At 43.2% G+C, this 19,339-nt stretch overlaps 2 protein-coding genes across 11 annotated transcripts in view; both read left to right on the forward strand.

Moving 5' to 3' along the window:
• Window positions 1-19,339, forward strand: part of LOC125771689 (synaptic vesicle membrane protein VAT-1 homolog-like) — a 443,804-nt gene that overhangs the window by 70,224 nt on the left and 354,241 nt on the right. The window lies entirely within an intron of this gene.
• Window positions 1,683-18,460, forward strand: LOC125771670 (unconventional myosin-Va). 8 transcript variants are annotated; one of them, XM_049442531.1, is made up of 11 exons: window positions 1,683-1,803; window positions 3,215-3,283; window positions 9,911-11,207; window positions 11,274-11,833; window positions 12,022-12,045; window positions 12,285-12,398; window positions 12,500-12,936; window positions 12,998-14,178; window positions 15,142-16,246; window positions 16,319-16,955; window positions 17,026-18,460. In XM_049442531.1, the coding sequence occupies exons 1-11, from the start codon at window positions 1,687-1,689 to the stop codon at window positions 17,257-17,259; spliced, it is 5,775 nt and encodes a 1,924-aa protein (XP_049298488.1). In that variant the 5' UTR covers window positions 1,683-1,686; the 3' UTR covers window positions 17,260-18,460. The 8 variants fall into 8 exon arrangements, with proteins under 8 accessions (XP_049298488.1, XP_049298495.1, XP_049298490.1 ...); XM_049442538.1 differs by having other exon boundaries at window positions 12,998-13,965; XM_049442532.1 differs by having other exon boundaries at window positions 1,684-1,803; window positions 11,274-11,812.

A 19,339-nucleotide genomic window follows, 5' to 3' on the forward strand; every position in this document is an offset into this window, starting at 1 on the left:
TGCCACAGATTTCGTCGGAAGCTACCAAGCTGGATTTGTTGGAGGCAAATCGACCACCGACCAAATCTTTACTCTACGGCAGATCCTCCAGAAGTGCCGAGAGCATCAGATCCCCACGCACCACCTGTTCATTGACTTTAAGGCGGCCTACGATACCATAGATCGGACCGAACTATGGAACACCATGCAGCAGTACGGATTCCCTGGGAAGCTGGTACGGCTGTTGAAGGCCACGATGGATGGGGTGCAGTGCAAGGTGAGAGTATCGAACATGCTGTCGGAGTCGTTCGAATCTCACCGGGGTCTGAGACAAGGGGACGGACTCTCCTGTTTGCTGTTTAGCATCGCTCTGGAAGGTGTCATGCGAAGCGCGGGCTTAGACATCCGGGGCACGATTGTCACCCGTTCTCTCCAATTTCTCGGCTTCGCGGATGACATCGACATCATCGGACGGACATCTGCGGCGGTGTGCGACGCGTACACCCGACTGAAACGCGAGGCCGACAGAATTGGATTGAGGATCAATGGGACAAAGTACCTGCTTGCCGGAGGCTCTGACCGTGATAGCGCCCGACTCGGGAGCAGAGTATCAGTTGACAACAACATAAGCAGCGAAATCCGAAGGCGCATTGTTCAGGGAAATCGTTCCTACTGCGGGCTCCACAATCTCCTGCGATCCAGAAGGCTCCATCAACACACGAAATGTTCGATATATCGCACACTGATACGTCCGGTAGTCCTCTACGGGTACGAGTCCTGGACTCTGCTAACGGAGGATGCCAATGCACTCGCTATTTTCGAACGGCGGGTGCTAAGGACTATCTTTGGCGGTGTGTGCGAGCAGGGCGTGTGGAGAAGGAGAATGAACCACGAGCTAGCTGAGCTGTTTGGCGGTGCAGATATCCTGACGGTGGTCAAAGCCGGAAGGATACGATGGCTGGGGCACGTGATGAGGATGCCGGACTCATGCCCCACCAGGAAGGTGCTCGTCAGCGATCCGTTCGGCACGAGGCGGAGAGGAGCACAGCGAGCTCGTTGGCTGGATCAGGTGGAGTCAAACCTGTCGGAGATCGGATGCAGCCGTGGATGGAGGACTGCAGCACTGGACCGAGTTTCCTGGAAACGGATTGGCGACCAGGCCATGTCTACGCGACGTGCTCGACCATGAGCAGGCCAGAAAAGAAGAAGAAGTAGTGTTAAACGTTTTAGAAAACGGTTTACATATTTGATACCATTTTTTAAAAAATACATTTTCCTTTTGTTTTAACTAGAGATGCTTTAATTTTGTCCACCAGTGTTAAAGCCTCAAACAAGTGAAAAGGCCCTTTCGATACTACTGCAATAGGAATTCCATGCTGACAGCTGGCAACCATATGACTTTTGTTTTGTGTTGGTGAGCCTCGGAAATTACAGGGGTTGTACACAACATCGATTTTACGCATTATAGATCCAAAATTTTTGAGTTTACAGTGGCTAGCCTTTCTGTAGTTAATAAAAGGTACTGTGGGAAATATTAAACGAAACATTTAAATTAAATTTCCAAAACAACCACATGCAATAAACACAAAATAAAACATTGTTTTGAACATGGTAATACTGCATCAAACCCTGTAAACTTCAGCTCGCTCGCTTTCACGCACACTATCACACCCTGTACGCATATGGTGCTATTGTTCCCACGTTCGAATGCGATTCTGCACTGACTTTACTCAACCTGCTTGTTTGTTCTCTCTCAGTTCTGGTGGCGTATGGACGTGCTGCTCGCGTGTGCCTCGTTTAGCTGCTTCAGTTTCAAGTTCTAAAGTAACACAAAACAAAGCGTTTGCACGCACACGCAAAGTGAACGAAATTTAATTTGCGATTTTTAACGGGCCGAAAGGAAAGGTTTACCTGTACAGTATTCACGTACGGGATTTAAAGCCATGCGGTGAGAAAGCCATTTACGCTAAGCCGCCCCCCCTTTCTCCCCCTTCTTCTTTCTCCCTGCATCACCACTTATACTCGTACCAAACAACGAGTGATTGCGCATCGAGAGTGAAGTGTACGGTAAAAAGTGAGTGTGGTTTGTTTGCCATAAATTCCACCCATCCCTCGCTGCCCCTTTTTTTCCTTTAGTGACCCACCAATCCTTTCATTCACTATCGATCTCAGCCAACCGTTGTGACCCAGTGAGAAGAACGCACGTGAAAAGTGCTGGAGCCCTTGCATTTGTGCGTGTGTGTTCGTGTATGAGTGCATAAAGGTGCTGTGCGTGGTCATGTGCGAATGGTGGGTGGGTGGGTTGGGTGGCAAGTGAGGGGCATGAAGAAGAAATGTGAGGCTTCCCCGAACCAAACGCATGTATCGCCATTTTCGCACGACATAAGCAAAGAAAAGGCCAAGCACAAGATGGTGGGCTCGATACATTGGGCTGTGTGCTGTGTGTTACTTGTTCTAGCCATTATTGGTGTCTGTGAGTTGCGTTGTGTGGCTCCAACTGTGGCAAAACATAGTGAGCATTGAATTTCGAGTGCGTGAGACTGCCGGTGTGGTGCAGTGTTTTTCCTTTTCCTCCGCCTTGTTTGTGTGCAACATTTGCGTAATAATTCGGTCAAAAGGTGGCTATGGAAACGCGGTGCTTCTGTCGGAAGATGTGTGTCCATCGCTCTGACGTCACGTAACGCATGGCAGCGAGTTGGACGTTAGAACGATCGTACACAAACACTACGAAAACGTTGGAGCAGAGTGATATTTTGGGCTCGAGAATTGGAGGAACCTTACACCTTGGCAGAAGAAAAAGAGCGAAAATAGGAGGGGAGTACTTCTTCTTCTTTAAGGTCATGCCGACCATTTCGACCAATATTTAAAATTTTTATTCCAATGTGACGGCTCATCTCTGGCTTACTACTTTTATTTTTACCACGTAGCCGAATAGTCTGGCCTTGCAAAAGCCTTTTACCCCCTTCTCGTGGAACCAGTGAGGGAGAAAGTTGTATGCGGGATAATTCTTTCTTACCGAAAGCTTAACTGCTCCAACACGCCAAGAAGGCGAAACATAACCCCAAACATAAAGTGTCGCAAACTAAACTACGGAAAAACATTCTGTCAAATCCCTTTCGTCTCATGGTAGCAACGATTTAAACTCCGGCCTACTTGATATCTATCATCAATGTTTATGCTCGTAGGGAAATGACGACAAATAGTTTCTCACGTAAACTTTTCATCTTTCTGCTAGATTTATCGTCTTGCAACGTTCACCAGACCCTTAAGCACAATCATGTCGTCGACGGAGCTGTACGTGAAGGTATGTAAAACACCAAACAACAGTAGACTTACTCCCTCGCAGGTGCACAATATTGTGTTATTAACTATTAATTCTTCATTTGCGTTTGTAGCGCAACAAAGTGCGTCCGGAATGGGTGCGCTTGTACGGTTTCTTCGGGTTCTTTTACACCGGCCTCTGGTATCGGGTTCTTTGGCTTTTAGTGTCGTGACTTCAACTTCATTCCTTCAGACCGCTTAGCGCAACCTTTTCTTCCATTCGCTACGGAAACAAAACGGAACCGTTCAATGACACATCCGGAAAACGGTGCTTTTTCGGTGTGTGTGCGGACACCCGAGCGGACAGTCTGTTGACCGTTCTTTTCTACGTGTCCGAAAGCAGAAGACCAAATAGCTAGGGTTGGGTCTATGTCGTTACTGGGGACGTAGGAAGACGCTGGTGTTTTGTCTACCGGATCTTAATACGATGTGTAATTGAGAAGAGTCGTTGTCCAGAGTCTGACCCTATTCGAAGAAGGCAAGCTTAATGCTGGGCTAATGTGCACGTAGTACTTTGCAATTAAAAAGAGAAGGAAAAGTGGTTCGTTTGATGATGGATATAGGAATTTGTACATACCTGATGGAAGAGGGTACTAAAGGGGTAGTTGCACTTATTAAAAAATTTTCAACATGTGTTCTAATTCGGTATTAAGCTTTCCAAAGATCACAGCCACGTGGGCGAGCTTTTCAAAAGCATCGATCTGGGATGACTTCCGAGGATTCCAGCTCAGGACCAAGAAGTAGAGAAAAAAGATGTATGGTACATATCATTCATGTGGAAATAAATTTTTGGGTTTCAATATGCCCAAAATTCATTATTAATGCTTCACATCCTATGGGGGATTACGTGATCTTCTGTAGTTATTTTGCTTATAAGAGAAATGGCAACTAAATTCTATATTATTCCTGTTCAGTTTTACTTCAAACATTTGCTTATATTTACCGACCTTTTTTGCTCCGTCTAGCATCAATCATTAGGATCGATTGAATAGTCAAAACGGTAACGCGAGTCTTAACAAACATGCGCTCTGTTATGGGTTCAAATCTCGAATAAAATTATCATGCATTCTCCCTTTTTTTACTCTCGCAACGTTTGAATTTTTAGCTATGTAATTTAAATGTAAAAAATAGCTAACTTATTAGGCACCAATAGCATTTTCTGTTTATATTTTTTTTGGAAGAATAAAATACATCGAAGACAACGATTCCCTTAATTACTTTCCCTTCTTGTCTAATAGAGTCACAATGCAACGAAAAGTAAATTAAACTCATCTTTAGTTTCTGAGCGTAAAAAGGCTTGGAATTGATATATTTTTGCCACTTATTTTAACACGCAATGAATAGGTTTTTCGTGTGAAAATGATAACATTTCCCCCCAAAAGCGGGACGGCCCTTAACCTAGTTCTAGTTCATTATCAGCCACATTGTGCGAAGAAGTTCCGGCTCAACACTGAAAACCGGCAATGTCTCTATTTTGAAAGCACACAAACCAATGGCTGTTATCGAAGGCCATCGTTTTTGGGGGGGTTTTATTATAGTTAAAGTTGGATGTTCATCTTCACCCTAATTTCTTTCGTGCCCACCCTACATCTCACACGGTCGTTAACGGGTTTAAAATCGAAGCTAATTGGACACCCGCGGTAGTGTGGGATTTTGAGATTAGTGGCAAAAACACAAGAGTTAGTGGTAGAAAAAATTATCACCTGTTTTTTTTTGCACGCTTGACAATGAACTTGCGGTGTTTTATTGTTTGCAAAGCCTTTAGCTGAACCAAGCACAAGCAGTACTTGAGTGACACTTTCCCGAAGGCTCCACGTTGCCTACTACGAGAAGGGCCCTCTTTCATCTGTTATGACACAGTTTTATCAATCGAAAGGTTTGTGCCTTTTTGTTTTGAGCCTGTGCGGTCGATGAGTAATCAAGCGAACTGATAACAGCCGTAGACGACAGAGTGCTACAAATCGTACAGGTAAAATGAGAATCTTGAAGTGCTCGGAAAGTGGCCTTCAGTTACATGACTAAGTAATTAGTTTTTTAAATAGTTGTTTAGCTATGTTTGTTTGTCAAATTCTGGATATTTTTTGACGCTTTTTATCAATAATTTTTGTGTTATTCTCTATTTCAAGTTTCACATAATTGAACTAATATTACAAAAGTTTTGTCTCAACTTTTATCTAAAAACTTTAGTTACTTTTTATCTGTTTTTTTTTTCAAATAATATCTCAATAGACAATTAAATCCCACTGCAGATGACTTCATGATCACTGTTTCATTTGTAGCTTAATTCATTTCCGAATAGCTGTGGGAACTGACACTTAATAAATGGGAGTTTTCTTCCAATTCCGTGTCAAATGGTAGTTGGAACCTTTTCCTGCATGAGTCGCATGGTAACTCTTATCAAATCTTTCACTCCCTGCCCTGTGCAGGTACGGCTGTCCCAACCAACACGTCACCCATGGTAGAAAAAGCAGGTCACGCCAATGCTAGAATGTGAGAAATGTTGTGACCTATATTTATACCGTGGGGCCTTGCTGTTCGAAGTTTACCTTCACAAACTGGGGTCGGAAGACGTTGAAAATAAAAGCTTAACCTTTCCTAATTTGTGCTCCATGAAGAACTTTCTTCACGACTGCGAGTGAAGGAGAAGATCCAGCGAGCGAGAGGCGTCTGTTTGGGTTTTGGGTCTGGATGATCGTACCCCAACATTGGTTGGAGCCCAACATTGCTGCACACGCCCGTGGGTCTTTAATAACACCCGTATCCAGAGCTATGTTCTCTGCGTCTCTTTACGGTTTACACCCACCACCAGCAGAAGCAGAAACACTCTTTAAAGAAGAGTTGGAGTGGGAGGATTTTGAATAGAAATAGACATCTATGTTGTGAACGGTGAATTGCGGCGAATAGGGGTTTGCCTTTGTTTCCTGGACACAGTAGCCTCCGTCGCAATCACGTGCAGCCAACGGGTATGGTATCTGTGGAAAGAGATTGCACAGTGTGGAATAATAGATGAGATGGAGCACAAGAAGAGGCACTAAAGATATCTCGTGGGTCAAACGGGTAGTGGCACGATCGTGAAATAGTTCTGCAATGCGCTCACTGTAGGTGTTGCCACTTGGGTGCATCGACCATAACCTCTCGCTCGATCATTTGTCGATCCGCGTTTGCCCGTGGGTTCCCTTTTCGACCTGTCCTTGGCTTTGCGACGGTTGGACGAAGATGATTGCGGCAAATTGCATGATAATGCCACCGGTGCCTCCGGTGGAAAGTAAAGCAATACCTGCACGTCCTTACAGCTTGCTGATCGCTTCTAAGGTGGTCTATCTTTGGGGTCACCAAACCGTATCTAAACGCTTCGACAGTTTGGCCGATTTCGAAAGGTTTGTTGCCTGTTTGGGGTTTCGTTGCAAAAGCATGTTGTGCACGATGTTTTTTTTCTGGTTACTTATCTTAACTACTTCATCACGATTATACATTTTTTATTGTTGGTTGTTAGGATTATTCTTGTGGAATAAAAGATTTTTTTTCTCTCTCTAGAGGTGTCAATGTAGTTGAACGATCTATTAATTCATGTAACGGAACATAATTACTGCTTGTTTGGATTTTTTTTTTTTTACATTGAATTTTATTTAAAAATATTTTTAAACAAATTTAATTCTTATCTGTGTAAGTTTATGATCATTTAATAAAGCTTTACATCCATTTGTGACGTTTTAAAATATTTCTTTAAATTGCCATACCTACACTTTGCACCATCATGCTTATCACACTGAAACCATATGCCATGGTTGACACCTGTGTTGCCTTGTTCGTCTACTTGTAACCCCGTATCGCATTTATTTTATCAGCAATACACATCAGATGAGTATACCTCAGAAACATCTGACGTAACGGTTAGACGCTATCAGTGAGTAAATACCAGTACAGTACAACACAGGCTGCTCTACGGCGTGGCCGTTTTTTGGGGCGAGTGGTTTGGTTGAATTGTTGCCATCGTGGCATTGGCTGACTTTTTTTTTGCGACGTGCATTTCCAAATTCTATCCTTCCGCTGGCGAGGGTCAAAGGGTATGGGAAAACAGACGCAAAAGAAGCAGCCGAATCAAAGAGTAAAAGCAAACATGAGTATTTCGTTTCTTTTTGTTTTCATTATAATCAACGGTAGCAAGGTTACGTTGTGTAGCGACGTTTTTATTGGACGTATTTTCCCCGTGGCCGCGTGCAATCGATTAAGCGGACAGGTTTTTATTTTTGTTTCGGTTTTAAAATGTTGTCATGAAACACCCGGATTTTATTGGATTAGGTTCGTGAACGTTTGCTCTTTTCTCCATCCACCTCCAGGGCAGGGAGATGCTATTGCAGGGAGGGTCATGGTTCATCATTAATGGATAGCCATGAACTTGACATTCATGTGGAGGGAAATGGAAAGGAACAACTGGCGTCATCACACAGATGATAGGGCAAATCAATATACCAAACGAGAGTTTTATCCTGCGAGGATACAATTCTTCGTCCTTTGCCGGCTGTGAGAGAATAAAACACAAGAGTAAATACGAGTATAGAAGTGTGTTTATGTTCTCGTTGAGCGTGAGAGAAATCATATTGGGAAGTAGTTGCCTCAGACTGCAAGGCGCTGGCGCAAGGTTTTTCTATGAGAATTGCATTTTACCATATGTTTGTGATTACCGGAACATGTGGTTGTTTTGCTTATCATGTGACGAAACTAATATTAAACAGGCTAATTTTATTATGTAATAATAGGGTTTTTTTTTATTACTCTTGATTTACCAACTTCCAAAGTTTTATACTTTTCCAATAATGATTTTCGTCATATGGGCGAAAAAGGGAATCTGGTGGAGAAGCAATTCCTTAACTGATCATTTATCTTTACATTGATTTCAGAGTCTCAAATTATTGTACATAATACATGAAATTGAAGGAAGCAATGAGTTTTTAGGTATTTTTTGCCAAGCTTACCAGGTTTGTAAGAACAACAATCATCAATGTCACAAGTTTTATGATGGGCGATGATAAACTCTCCGGATCTTGCAATTCCGGCAAGTATTTACACCTGAGAGATCCTGCCGTGTGTCTTATCTTCAAGCCCACGATGGGAATCTTATTCGCACTGATGGCTTAGACTTCATTTGTTTATGGAACTCCTAGTGCCACGTGGTGGAAAATTTTTGATTGGAAAATAACCAAACAAATAAAAATTCGGAACACAACTACGAAGTTATCTAAAACATCAGTACCGAGGAGTGTTAGTAGCGTTTTAACCGCTTAAGAGAGTCCTAAAGAGTACTTTAAAGGAGTATGAAAGAGGACTTTTAATAAGTATAACCAGGAACCTGAAGGAAGTTTTAAAGATTACTTAAATAAATATGAAAGAGTGTTTTAAAGTAATCCAAAGCAGTTCTTCAAAACAATATGAAGGATGACTTTGGTATGGTTTAAAAGAGGATTTTAAAGAAGTCTAAAGGAGAACCTTTAAAGGATTCCTAAGGGAGTTCAAAAGAGTACTTTAAAAGTGTCTAAAGGAGAACTTGAACAGATTCTAAAGGAGCCTAAAAAACTGTAACGAAGAACTTGAAGCTCATTAAGGTTTTGAAGACAAAAACAAGAATGTCTTGTCTGCTCTTTGTTACTTGTGTATCAACAATTATCATCATAATAAGAATTAACGATTATCATTATATTAATAATTGTATTCCCTTCTTATAAATGATTTTGGACTTCAAGGACACGCACTTAGTGGCTATTTATTTATTGATTCACTAACAAGCTAGCCTACACGTTAACTAGCGTTAAAGACAACGGTAGCCTCCTCGAGAGACGTAATCCATACCGGACTGCGTATGTGTATGCCCTGGACACACTTTTCCTGCCGATATTATTGCCATCGTTGGTGAAATTCAATCCACCGTACCATGATGTCGCAAACGCAACGCGGATTTAGTGCTTAAGCTCTAGGATTCGAGACTGAACGCGACCCCTCCGGAAAGCAGCATTTGTAACTGGAGCTTCAAAGTAGCATTTGCACAGTTCACCGAATCCATCCACAACGTTGTAGTGTGAAGAAGTTTTCTATGGTCAAGGGATAGGGTAATTACATACTTAGTTCTTTCCATACTTTGGAGCCATGCTGTTTTGTTGTGGATGTGAAAGAAAGAGGAAAAATTACTTTACCGCCCCCCCCATGACGACGTTATGGTACATTTATCGGTTCTTGGTATGGTGCGAGACGTGACAAATTCTATGCCTAACGCCGTTTTCGACACTTTCCGAGACGTATTAGACAATACACGGCTATGGCTCTGGAGTTATACTCTGAACACTAGACATCAGTGGAGCATAGCAAATAGCGAAGACATTTGTAGGTTGTATCTGGCAGCAAAACGAAGGGCACAGCACAGCAACGGATCAATGATTTTCAGCTTCATGCTGATTAAGTTCAGGAAAATTGATATGACGGTCTATGGGGAGTGAGTTGTTTTGTTACTGTTTTGAACTACAGTATGGAATATATTTGTATAATTTTTATTTTTAGCTAAATGTAATATTAATACTAAATATTAATAATTAATAAATATTATTACTTTCTCACTTTCCAGGATGCACGCGTTTGGATTCCACACCCGGAAACAGTATGGGAAGGAGCGGTTGTGGCCGAAGACTACAAGCAGGATGATACACTGCTCAAGCTCGTCACCGATCGTGGCGTAGAGCACACGGTACAGCTTAAAAGCACAGCGGATCTTCCCCCGCTACGTAATCCGGCCATTCTAATTGGACAAAATGATCTCACGGCACTTTCATACCTGCACGAGCCGGACGTGCTGTACAATCTGGAGGTACGGTTCTGCGATCGGCAAGCCATCTACACGTACTGCGGTATCGTACTGGTTGCCATCAATCCATACGCCGAGCTACCACTCTATGGTGCCGATCTTATCCGAGCGTACCGGGGGCACGCGATGGGCGAACTGGAGCCTCACATTTTTGCAGTGTCCGAGGAAGCGTACGCGAAGCTCGAGCGGGAAAAATGTGACATCAGCATCATTGTTAGTGGTGAATCGGGTGCCGGTAAGACGGTTTCAGCAAAGTACGCGATGCGATACTTTGCCGCTGTCGGTGGCAGCGAATCGGAGACACATATCGAAAAGAAGGTACTCGCCAGCAGTCCCATCATGGAAGCGATCGGGAATGCGAAAACCACACGAAACGACAACAGCTCCCGGTTTGGCAAGTTCACGAAGCTGCTGTTTCTCAACAACCATTCCATGGCGTTAACCGGTGGCACAATGCAGACGTATCTGTTGGAGAAATCTCGCGTCGTATTTCAGGCACCGGGTGAACGGAACTATCACATCTTTTATCAACTGTGTGCCGGGCGTGATCAATGGCCCGAACTGATGCTGGATCATCAGGATAAGTTTCATTTCCTAAACCAAGGACAATCGCCCAATATTAATAAACTGTCGGATAAGGATCAGTTTGAGGATACGCTCACGGCGCTTAAAACGCTCGGTTTCGATGATGCGGAGATAGGTGATATCATGAAAGTGATCGCATCGGTACTACATCTGGGCAATGTGGTGTTTAACCACAGGCAGAAAAGTCAAACACAGGAAGTGGACAGTGAGGCCTGCTCGATCGCTAGTAACGATCTGCATCTGAACGTTGCCTGTGATATTTTGCAGCTTGATCGGGTGGAGCTGCGTAAGTGGCTGGTAACGCGACAGATCGAATCGATGAACGATAGCGTGCTGATACCGATGAACAAACAAACAGCAGAAGCGACACGAGACGCCCTGGCAAAGCACATCTATGCGGAATTGTTTCAGCATATAGTGCAGAAGATCAATCGCAACTTAGCTGGCAGTAAGAAGCAAACTTGTTGCTTCATAGGTTAGTATTATTAGGCTGATACTAAGCTAGTCAATACCTCAATATCGATATCTTCTCCCTTTGCAGGTGTTCTCGACATCTATGGTTTTGAAACATTTGACATAAACTCATTTGAGCAGTTTTGCATAAATTACGCAAACGAGAAGCTGCAGCAGCAGTTTAATCAGCATGTGTTTAAGCTGGAACAAGAGCAATACCTACGTGAAGGTATCGAATGGAAGATGATCGACTTTTACGACAATCAACCGTGCATTGATCTGATCGAAGCGAAGCTCGGTATTCTGGATCTGCTGGACGAGGAATGTCGTATGCCGCGGGGTAGTGATGAGTCCTGGGTTGGCAAGCTGATGGAAAAGTGTAGCAAGTACAAACACTTCGATCGGCCCCGGTTCGGTACGAGTGCGTTCCTGATCAAACACTTCTCCGACACGGTGCAGTATGAGTCGCGTGGCTTTTTGGAGAAGAACCGTGATACCGTATCGCGGGAGCTTGTTAGCGTGCTAAAAGCGTCCGGTATGCGGCTGTGCCAGAGGTTAATGTTAGCGCAGGAGGAGGGGCACTCGGATGCCGATGCAAAAGCACAGGCAGCGGGTGTGAAGATTATGGTTAGTGCGGCAAGAAGTCAGGTATGTAGATTCGAAGTAGAAGAAAGATTTTTATGGTTTTGTTTTTTTTTCGTTTCGTTTCATGCTTTCCATACATTTCATGCTTCATGTTTTTTGTGTCGCAATTTTGTAATGTCGCGTGTCATACTCTAATGCGCTATTTCCCGCTTGTTTTGTGGTGTTTCTACTCGTATTGTTCCCGTTTGCAGCATTCGGTGGAGAAGAAGAAAAAGGTTAGTTGGGCACACCATGGGAATAGATTCGTAATGATGCTCTGTTTGTATCGTTGATTCATCAACTCATTAAATAGTTCGTAGAGTTTCACTGTTTCAATACGTTACAATTGGTTTAAAGTGACTTTTCAATAGGAAAGCAGCAATTATAAATGATACCAAGGAGCGTTCAAACCATTGCTCGAGGAACATTAATATACAATTATTGCTTTTCTTTAATACCTTGCCCATCAACCCAGCCGGTGACTCAGAAGCAGCAAAGAAAAACGGTCGGTTCTCAGTTCCGGGAGAGTTTGACTCAGCTGATAACGACGCTCCACAACACGACACCACATTACGTGCGCTGTATTAAGGTATGAGTTCTCTTTGCAAAAATGTCTCACACTATTACTATTCTGCCTCATCATTGTGTACATGTTTCATTACGGGTTCTTTCTTTACACCTTCATTCTAGCCAAACGATGACAAGGCACCGTTTAAATGGGAAGCACCAAAGATCGTACAACAGCTGCGAGCTTGCGGTGTGCTGGAAACGGTACGCATATCCGCCGCCGGTTTCCCATCACGCTGGAAGTATGAAGACTTCTACGAACGCTACCGGTTGCTCTGCAAGCGTTTGCAGATCGTCGACTGGCACGTGAAGGCTACCTGTACGAACATTGTGCGCAACTGGCTTCACGATCCGGACAAGTATCGGTTGGGAAACACGCAAATCTTTTTCCGCGCTGGTCAGGTTGCGTACCTGGAGCAGGTGCGAAGTGAAACCAGGAAAAAACACATAATCGTGGTGCAGTCGTTGATACGCCGGTTCATCTGCAGGAGGCGGTACATGCGGTTAAAACAGACTGCGCTTGGTTTGCAGCGACACGCTCGTGGCATGTTGGCTAGAAAGTGCGTTAAAGGATTTTTCTTTATCATTCACAATTTTCTAACAAGACATTTTCATTTTTAGACGCGCGGATAATTTGCGTAAAAACCGCGCTGCTATCATCATTCAACGCTACACACGCGGTTGGTTGCAGCGCAAAAAGTATCTGCAAATACGGAAAGCGGTTTTGGAACTTCAGACCCGTGCCCGTAGTTACATGGCGCGACGCAAGTTTCACGAGGTGCTGGATAACTATAAGGCAACACAGATACAGCGGTTTTGTCGTGGATATTTGGCCCGTCGTCGATACAGGGCACGGTTGGCAAATATCATCAAATGCCAGGCTGCTATACGGCGCTTCCTTGCGCGGCGTGCTTTCAAGAGGCTGAAGGCCGAAGCACGCACCGTGGCACACATTCAGAAGATGTACAAGGGTCTCGAAAACAAGATCATCGAGCTGCAGCAGCGACATGACGTACTGTCGAAGGAAAATGCCGCTTTGAAGAAGCAAAACGTTGAGGTTGTGGAGATGCGCCAGAAGCTGGAAGCCATGAAACGGTTGGAGAACGAACTTAAGCTATTACAGCTGCAGCTGGTCCAGAAAGATGAGAAACTGCTGCTTTCGATAAAACAGCTAGAAGGCGAGCGTGATGAAAAAATGCAACTGCTGGAAGAGAAGCAACGTGAAGAGGAGAATCGCCAACAGGAACGGGAAACGTTTGAGCAGGAGATTGCAAAAGTCCGCCGCGAGGTGACGGAGATTAGTGCGGTCACGCAGATCGAACGTGCCCGGTTAGTGTCGCAGGCGGACACGGAAGAGATACACGCGGCCTACCAGCGCACGGTGAAGGATAAGGATGCGCTAGAGAATGAGAATGTAGCCCTCCGGCAAGAAGTTCGTCGGCTGCAGCGCATTATGGCGGATTCGCATGAGCTGAAAACTCATTCACGTTCCGTCAGTAATGCGTCCAGCACGAACGAAGAGGATTATGGCTACACATCCGGACGGAACACGCTGGATATACGGCGTGCATCGCCTCATCCATATGAAGGTGATATCGGCAGTGGTCTCGCGACTGTCGCTAGTGGGGGAAGCCTTAGTCGGGGGACTCAGCGCAGCGGCAGTGGTTCTGTTAGTAGTAATTATAGCGTTAGTAGTACAATTGTCGCTAGTCATGGTGAGCGGAAGGATGAGAAGAGGCATCCTTTCATTGATTACGAACGGGTGTACCGAACACCACCCGATACAATCGGTATGCTGAAAGGTGAGAGCGTGGCCGGAAGGTCATTTTGGGAACGACGGCTCTACATGATACATGTGGTTTAACACCTACTAATATTATTAAATTTAGTAGTCACTGAACGAGTTTCTTGTTGTGCTTGAAAGTGCAAATTTTTGGGTTTTAAAAAATTAACCTTCGTCTGGTGTTTGCTTTTTTCAACAAAGACTCTTTCGATCTTCACATTTAACACCATGTTTCATACATAAACCTAACATAACATATGCATATTAAAAATTGACTAATTTTAGAGACTTTCCATATGAATTCCTTACCATTTAGTGGTTCATCCAGTATTGATTTTAATGAATAACATTTTAACAAAGATCGCCATTCCCTTTAATGGCACTCAAATTTGTCTCACCAGAACTTTTTAGGGAAAACCTCAAATGGAGAACCAAACAAAACAAAAATGCGAGGTCAAAACGGATTGATAATTGATCGCCAAAGCGCGATGCAAACTTTTATGTTTTTGGTGGCTAAAGTTCTGGCTAGCCGGTTTAAGGTCGATAAAATTGCTACGAATTTTTCTTTATGCAATCGTTATTTGCAGTGGTCTGAATTAAACTGTTTAATTAAACAATTAACTTAATGGAAAACAATAACTGTTGAAAAAATACTAACTGACCTTGATAACTAACACTAAAAGGGTGGTCCCTAACTGATGTCATAAATTGAATCTCATCTGAAGGACGGTTCCATCTGTAGCAAAGTTATTGGTAAAAGACATGACCTGGTGAAAGCCATGCCCTCCATTATTATATCAAGAAAAAGACCAACTATTCTATTAACAAGAATTATATTTCGCTTTTTCATAATATGTTTTTTTTAAATATGTAACCATACTAGCATCAAACATCGTGTTGTTCTTATTAACGCTATTAATAACACTAAAACGAAAAGCGTAATTATCATTATTCACTCATACGCGATCTTTATGCATTTTAGATCCTTCTGATTCGACTGTAGGAGATTCGCCTGAAAAGGATCAAACGGCCATTATTTTACGCATGCGAAAGCTGTTCGAGGAAGAGAAATCCAAGAGCGATCAACTGCGCAAGGAGCTAGCCCGGCTAAAGAAATCTTCTACCTTCAGCACGGAAGACTCAATCCGCGCATCCGAACTGGAGGTGGAGAATGAAAAGCTGCGACAGGATTACAATTTACTGCGCAACAGCATCAAGCGTGGTGTTGAGTCGCGTGAAATGGACGCACAGTACGGTGCGCTACAAGAAGAGCTAAAGCGCCGCCGTGAAGAATGTATCTCCCTGAAGGCCGTCCTAGCACAGCAGAGTCAATCGTTGCGCTCGCTCGGTCAAACCACGAACGGTGAAACCAGCCTGCGGATACACGACGAAGGTGAACTGATGGAAGCGTTCCAGGCGCAAAAGCTGGTCAACCGTCAGCTCGAGTCGGAACTGCGCGCGATCACGGATGCAAACAACGAAACGCTTGTGGAGAACAATCGCATCATCGATGGGCTAAAGTCGGAGAATGGTGAACTGCAAACGATTCTACAGCAGCGCGTCGAGCAGGTAGGGGAAGAGGTCGATCTGGAAACTGTGCGACAAAACGAACAGTATCTACGGCACGAGCTGAAAAAATCGACCGCCGCCTATGTGGAGCTGCAGGAGCAACTGAATGAGCTGCTGGCGAAGAATACTGAGCTGCTCAAGAAAAACAACATCTTGTCGAATCGATTGCGCGATCATGGTTTGAACGATTCCATACTGATGAACGATGAGTTCCACAGTATGGTGGCGGTGGTGAAGAAGCAAACACAATCGTCCCAGGGCATACTAAAGTATCGGCAGGAGGATGAGAGCAAGATCATGCAGCGGTTGGTAACCGATCTGAAGCCACGGGTGGCAGTAACACTTGCGCCAAGTTTACCCGCATACGTAGTGTTCATGTGCATCCGGTACACGGATCTAGTCAATATGGATCAGCTCGTAAGGTCGCTTTTGACGCGCTTTGTGCAGATGATAAAACGACTGTATCGTGGTGCGAACTCGGTCGAAGTACGCGTCATGTGGCTAGCGAATACGCTCACGTAAGTATACGCCTTCGCTGTTGATATGCATTGCGGGGTTTTGCTAATGATTTTACCACATAACGTTTACAGCTTGCATAATCTAATGAAGCAGTTCGGTGGATACAAGGATTACATGAAATACAACACGGATGTGCAGAATGCGCAGCAGTTGAAAAATTTCGACCTAGCCGAATATCGACAGGTAATCCACGAAACGATCGTCTCGATGCACGGCGTACTGATAAGACAGATACAGGAGAGCATTAAGCAGTACATTGTGCCGGCAATTTTACACCACGACGAAACGGCACGGGGCAAATCGCGTCGTACGATGTCGCTCGACATCTCACCGGAGCAGGGCCGTTCGGAGCCGGAATTGCTCGTACAGCAGCTAGACTGTCTGTACAACCATTTGAGCAGCTTCGGGCTGGAGGGATGCTACATTGAGCAGATATTTAAGCAGCTGATGTACTACATCTGTGCCGTGTCGGTTAATAATCTTATGGTGCGCGGTGATTTGTGCATGTGGAAGACGGGCATGAAGCTGCGGTATAATATGGGCTGTTTGGAGGGATGGGTGCGCACGATGAAAATGGATCCGGACGTAATGAAGCCATTCGTGCCGCTAAACCAGATCTCGTCCATACTGCAGGCACGCAAATCGGAGGAGGATGTGCCAACGCTACTAGAGCTCAGTACGGCCCTATCTACGGCACAGGTTTTGAAGGTACTGTATTACAATGTTCGTGAAAAACAATGCACCAAGGTTAATAACGCTTTTATTATTTCGTTTGCAGATCATAAAATCCTACAAGACGGATGATTGTGAAAACCAAATCAAGCCGGCATTCATTGAAAAGCTTACCAAACAGTTAAACCTTCGGTCCGAGCAAGCGGAATCGGATACGTACATGATGGCGGAAGACATCGTCAGCCCGCTGGTGGTATTGTTCAAATACACGGAAATGAATCTGGAAGACATCGATTTACCGCCCGAGCTGAATCTAGAAGGATTGGTTACCAAAATCTAAGCTACTTAATTCGTTAAACGACCCAACTATACTGTTAGAAAATGCTCCGATTCCTTATGCGAGCTTTACCTGTAACTCATGTTTTTTTGCTACACTAAGTTAAGATTGTTGAAACTATGGAACCAGTGCCTAGAAGCGTCAATGGGGCACTATTTGTTATTTGAAAGTTGTTATTTTACTTCGGTCTGACTGAATGATTCTATAAGTGAGCGTGTTACTATATGCGGTAGTAGAACAAAATTACCTGAAAGAAGTGCAATTGGAGTTTTTTTCTTGCTTTCTTTTCGAAAAAAAAACAATCATTTTTTCGCTGTGTGATTCAAATAGGATCGGCCCAATGCCGATCGATAGATGTTCGTAAGTTTTTCGTTAAGTTTATAAAACTGTCGAAACAGTGAAGCTGTTACAAGTGTGCGGAAGCAGGCGTTAGTAGCAGGGAATGACTGAACTCTTGATGGGACTTTTTTGCGAAACGTGTGTGCCTAATCTGTGAGCGTAAGTGCGATTGATGAATAACGAGAAAAAGTAAAAAAATCTATCTATTTAGTTTGAAACACAAGTTTCTATTACGTTCCCTCTCCTTTGGTTGTGCGATTTGTTGATCATATAAAAGAGGGGACACAATGAGAGTGACTCTAGAATCTAAAGCATTTAAAATAACTTAATTTAAAATAACATACACACACACTTGCATTTGAAAAAAGTGAACGAATAGTGTATTGTATCGATAGAGCTATAAGTATTTAAAGGGAATGAAGTATATGCAATATATTTACACCAACGTACATTGAGTATGTGTAGTAAGTTGTAAATCTATATTATCCACAGTAAAAAAGGGACTAAAGATAGTATATTAGTATTAGTGGATTAGTATTAAAAAAATTAAAAGAAACCATTAGGTAATAAACAAAACAAGAATGAGCTAGCCAAAATTGGTGAAAACAATAACAAAATCATTCAATGTTTTGTACGGGAGGACTGTTCTGAAATGATGATGAAATACATACCTGCATCATATGTAACAACACGCTTCATTAATAAAAAGGATAGATTCATGTAGACGACCACTATATAGTTATATAGATATAGACCACTATATAGTGAGCATTTGAAGGATAGCAGTGAAGGGCACAATAAATTAGCTTTGTGTTTCATTGCTTATCCTTAGTATTAAATAAACGTTAGAGTTTCATGAAAAGCAGAGCAATACATAAGAAGGGGAGAACAATATAGAATGCATTAGTATTGATGACATTAAATGATCTAGATTATTACCGATGAAGTGATAGAAATATCCAGAATATTTGTAGGTATAATAAAATTTTAATACAACTTATCTTAAATACAAAAATTATTATTTATTCAAATCGTTTTAGGTAGACGCTGACCTCCGGCCGGATGAACTTGACCACTTCAATGCAAACTTTGGGGAACTAATTACGTTAACCTTCCCGTTAGGTAACACTCCCCTATAAACAGAATGAAGCATTACACGATGCACCTGGCCATAGAGGGAGACGATGGATGGAAGCGACCGTTTAACGCTTTCGTGAAAAAAACATTGGTCGTATTAGATACCTAATTAGTAAATCGACACCCGTTTACGGCTGACGACCATGCGCATAGTAGCGTGATGGGTGGAGAATTGATAATGAATTGTTTACTAGCAGGCCACTCTTGCGTTTGGATCCAACAATGTAGTATGCAAATGATACACCAGTGCAGATTACAGCACATACACACATTCATGGATGGAGTGTGTCATCCCTACACAGACACGGATGCACATGCTACGCGTACGTTCCTTTTGAACAATTCTTCATTAAACAGTTTAATGCAGCTATTTAAATTAAAATCAGATCAGAACGACGGTGTTTGTTAAAATTGTTCAAATGTTTTGTTTCCAACAGCCAAAGCATTTGTTTGCAACGAATTATTCTCTTCCAAAGGTGCATACCATTCCGTTTGGCAATTAGTAAACCATTAGTAATTAGCAACAAACGGTCCGAACGGTGCGTGGAAAACTTTGACACACTGCCATTAAGCGAATGCGTGTCAGATTAAGGGAAATTGGTTGAAA

This window comes from Anopheles funestus, chromosome 3RL (assembly GCF_943734845.2).
Source record: "Anopheles funestus chromosome 3RL, idAnoFuneDA-416_04, whole genome shotgun sequence".
NCBI classification, from domain to species: Eukaryota; Metazoa; Arthropoda; class Insecta; order Diptera; family Culicidae; genus Anopheles; species Anopheles funestus.

Bases quoted from the DNA above. Each gene is read 5' to 3' on its own strand.
- LOC125771670 (XM_049442531.1), top strand. From the start codon at position 1,687: ATGCGATTCTGCACTGACTTTACTCAACCTGCTTGTTTGTTCTCTCTC. The intron at 11,834-12,021 runs GTATGTAGATTC...TCCCGTTTGCAG, and splicing joins TTAGTGCGGCAAGAAGTCAG to CATTCGGTGGAGAAGAAGAA. The intron at 16,956-17,025 runs GTACTGTATTAC...TTTCGTTTGCAG, and splicing joins CTACGGCACAGGTTTTGAAG to ATCATAAAATCCTACAAGAC.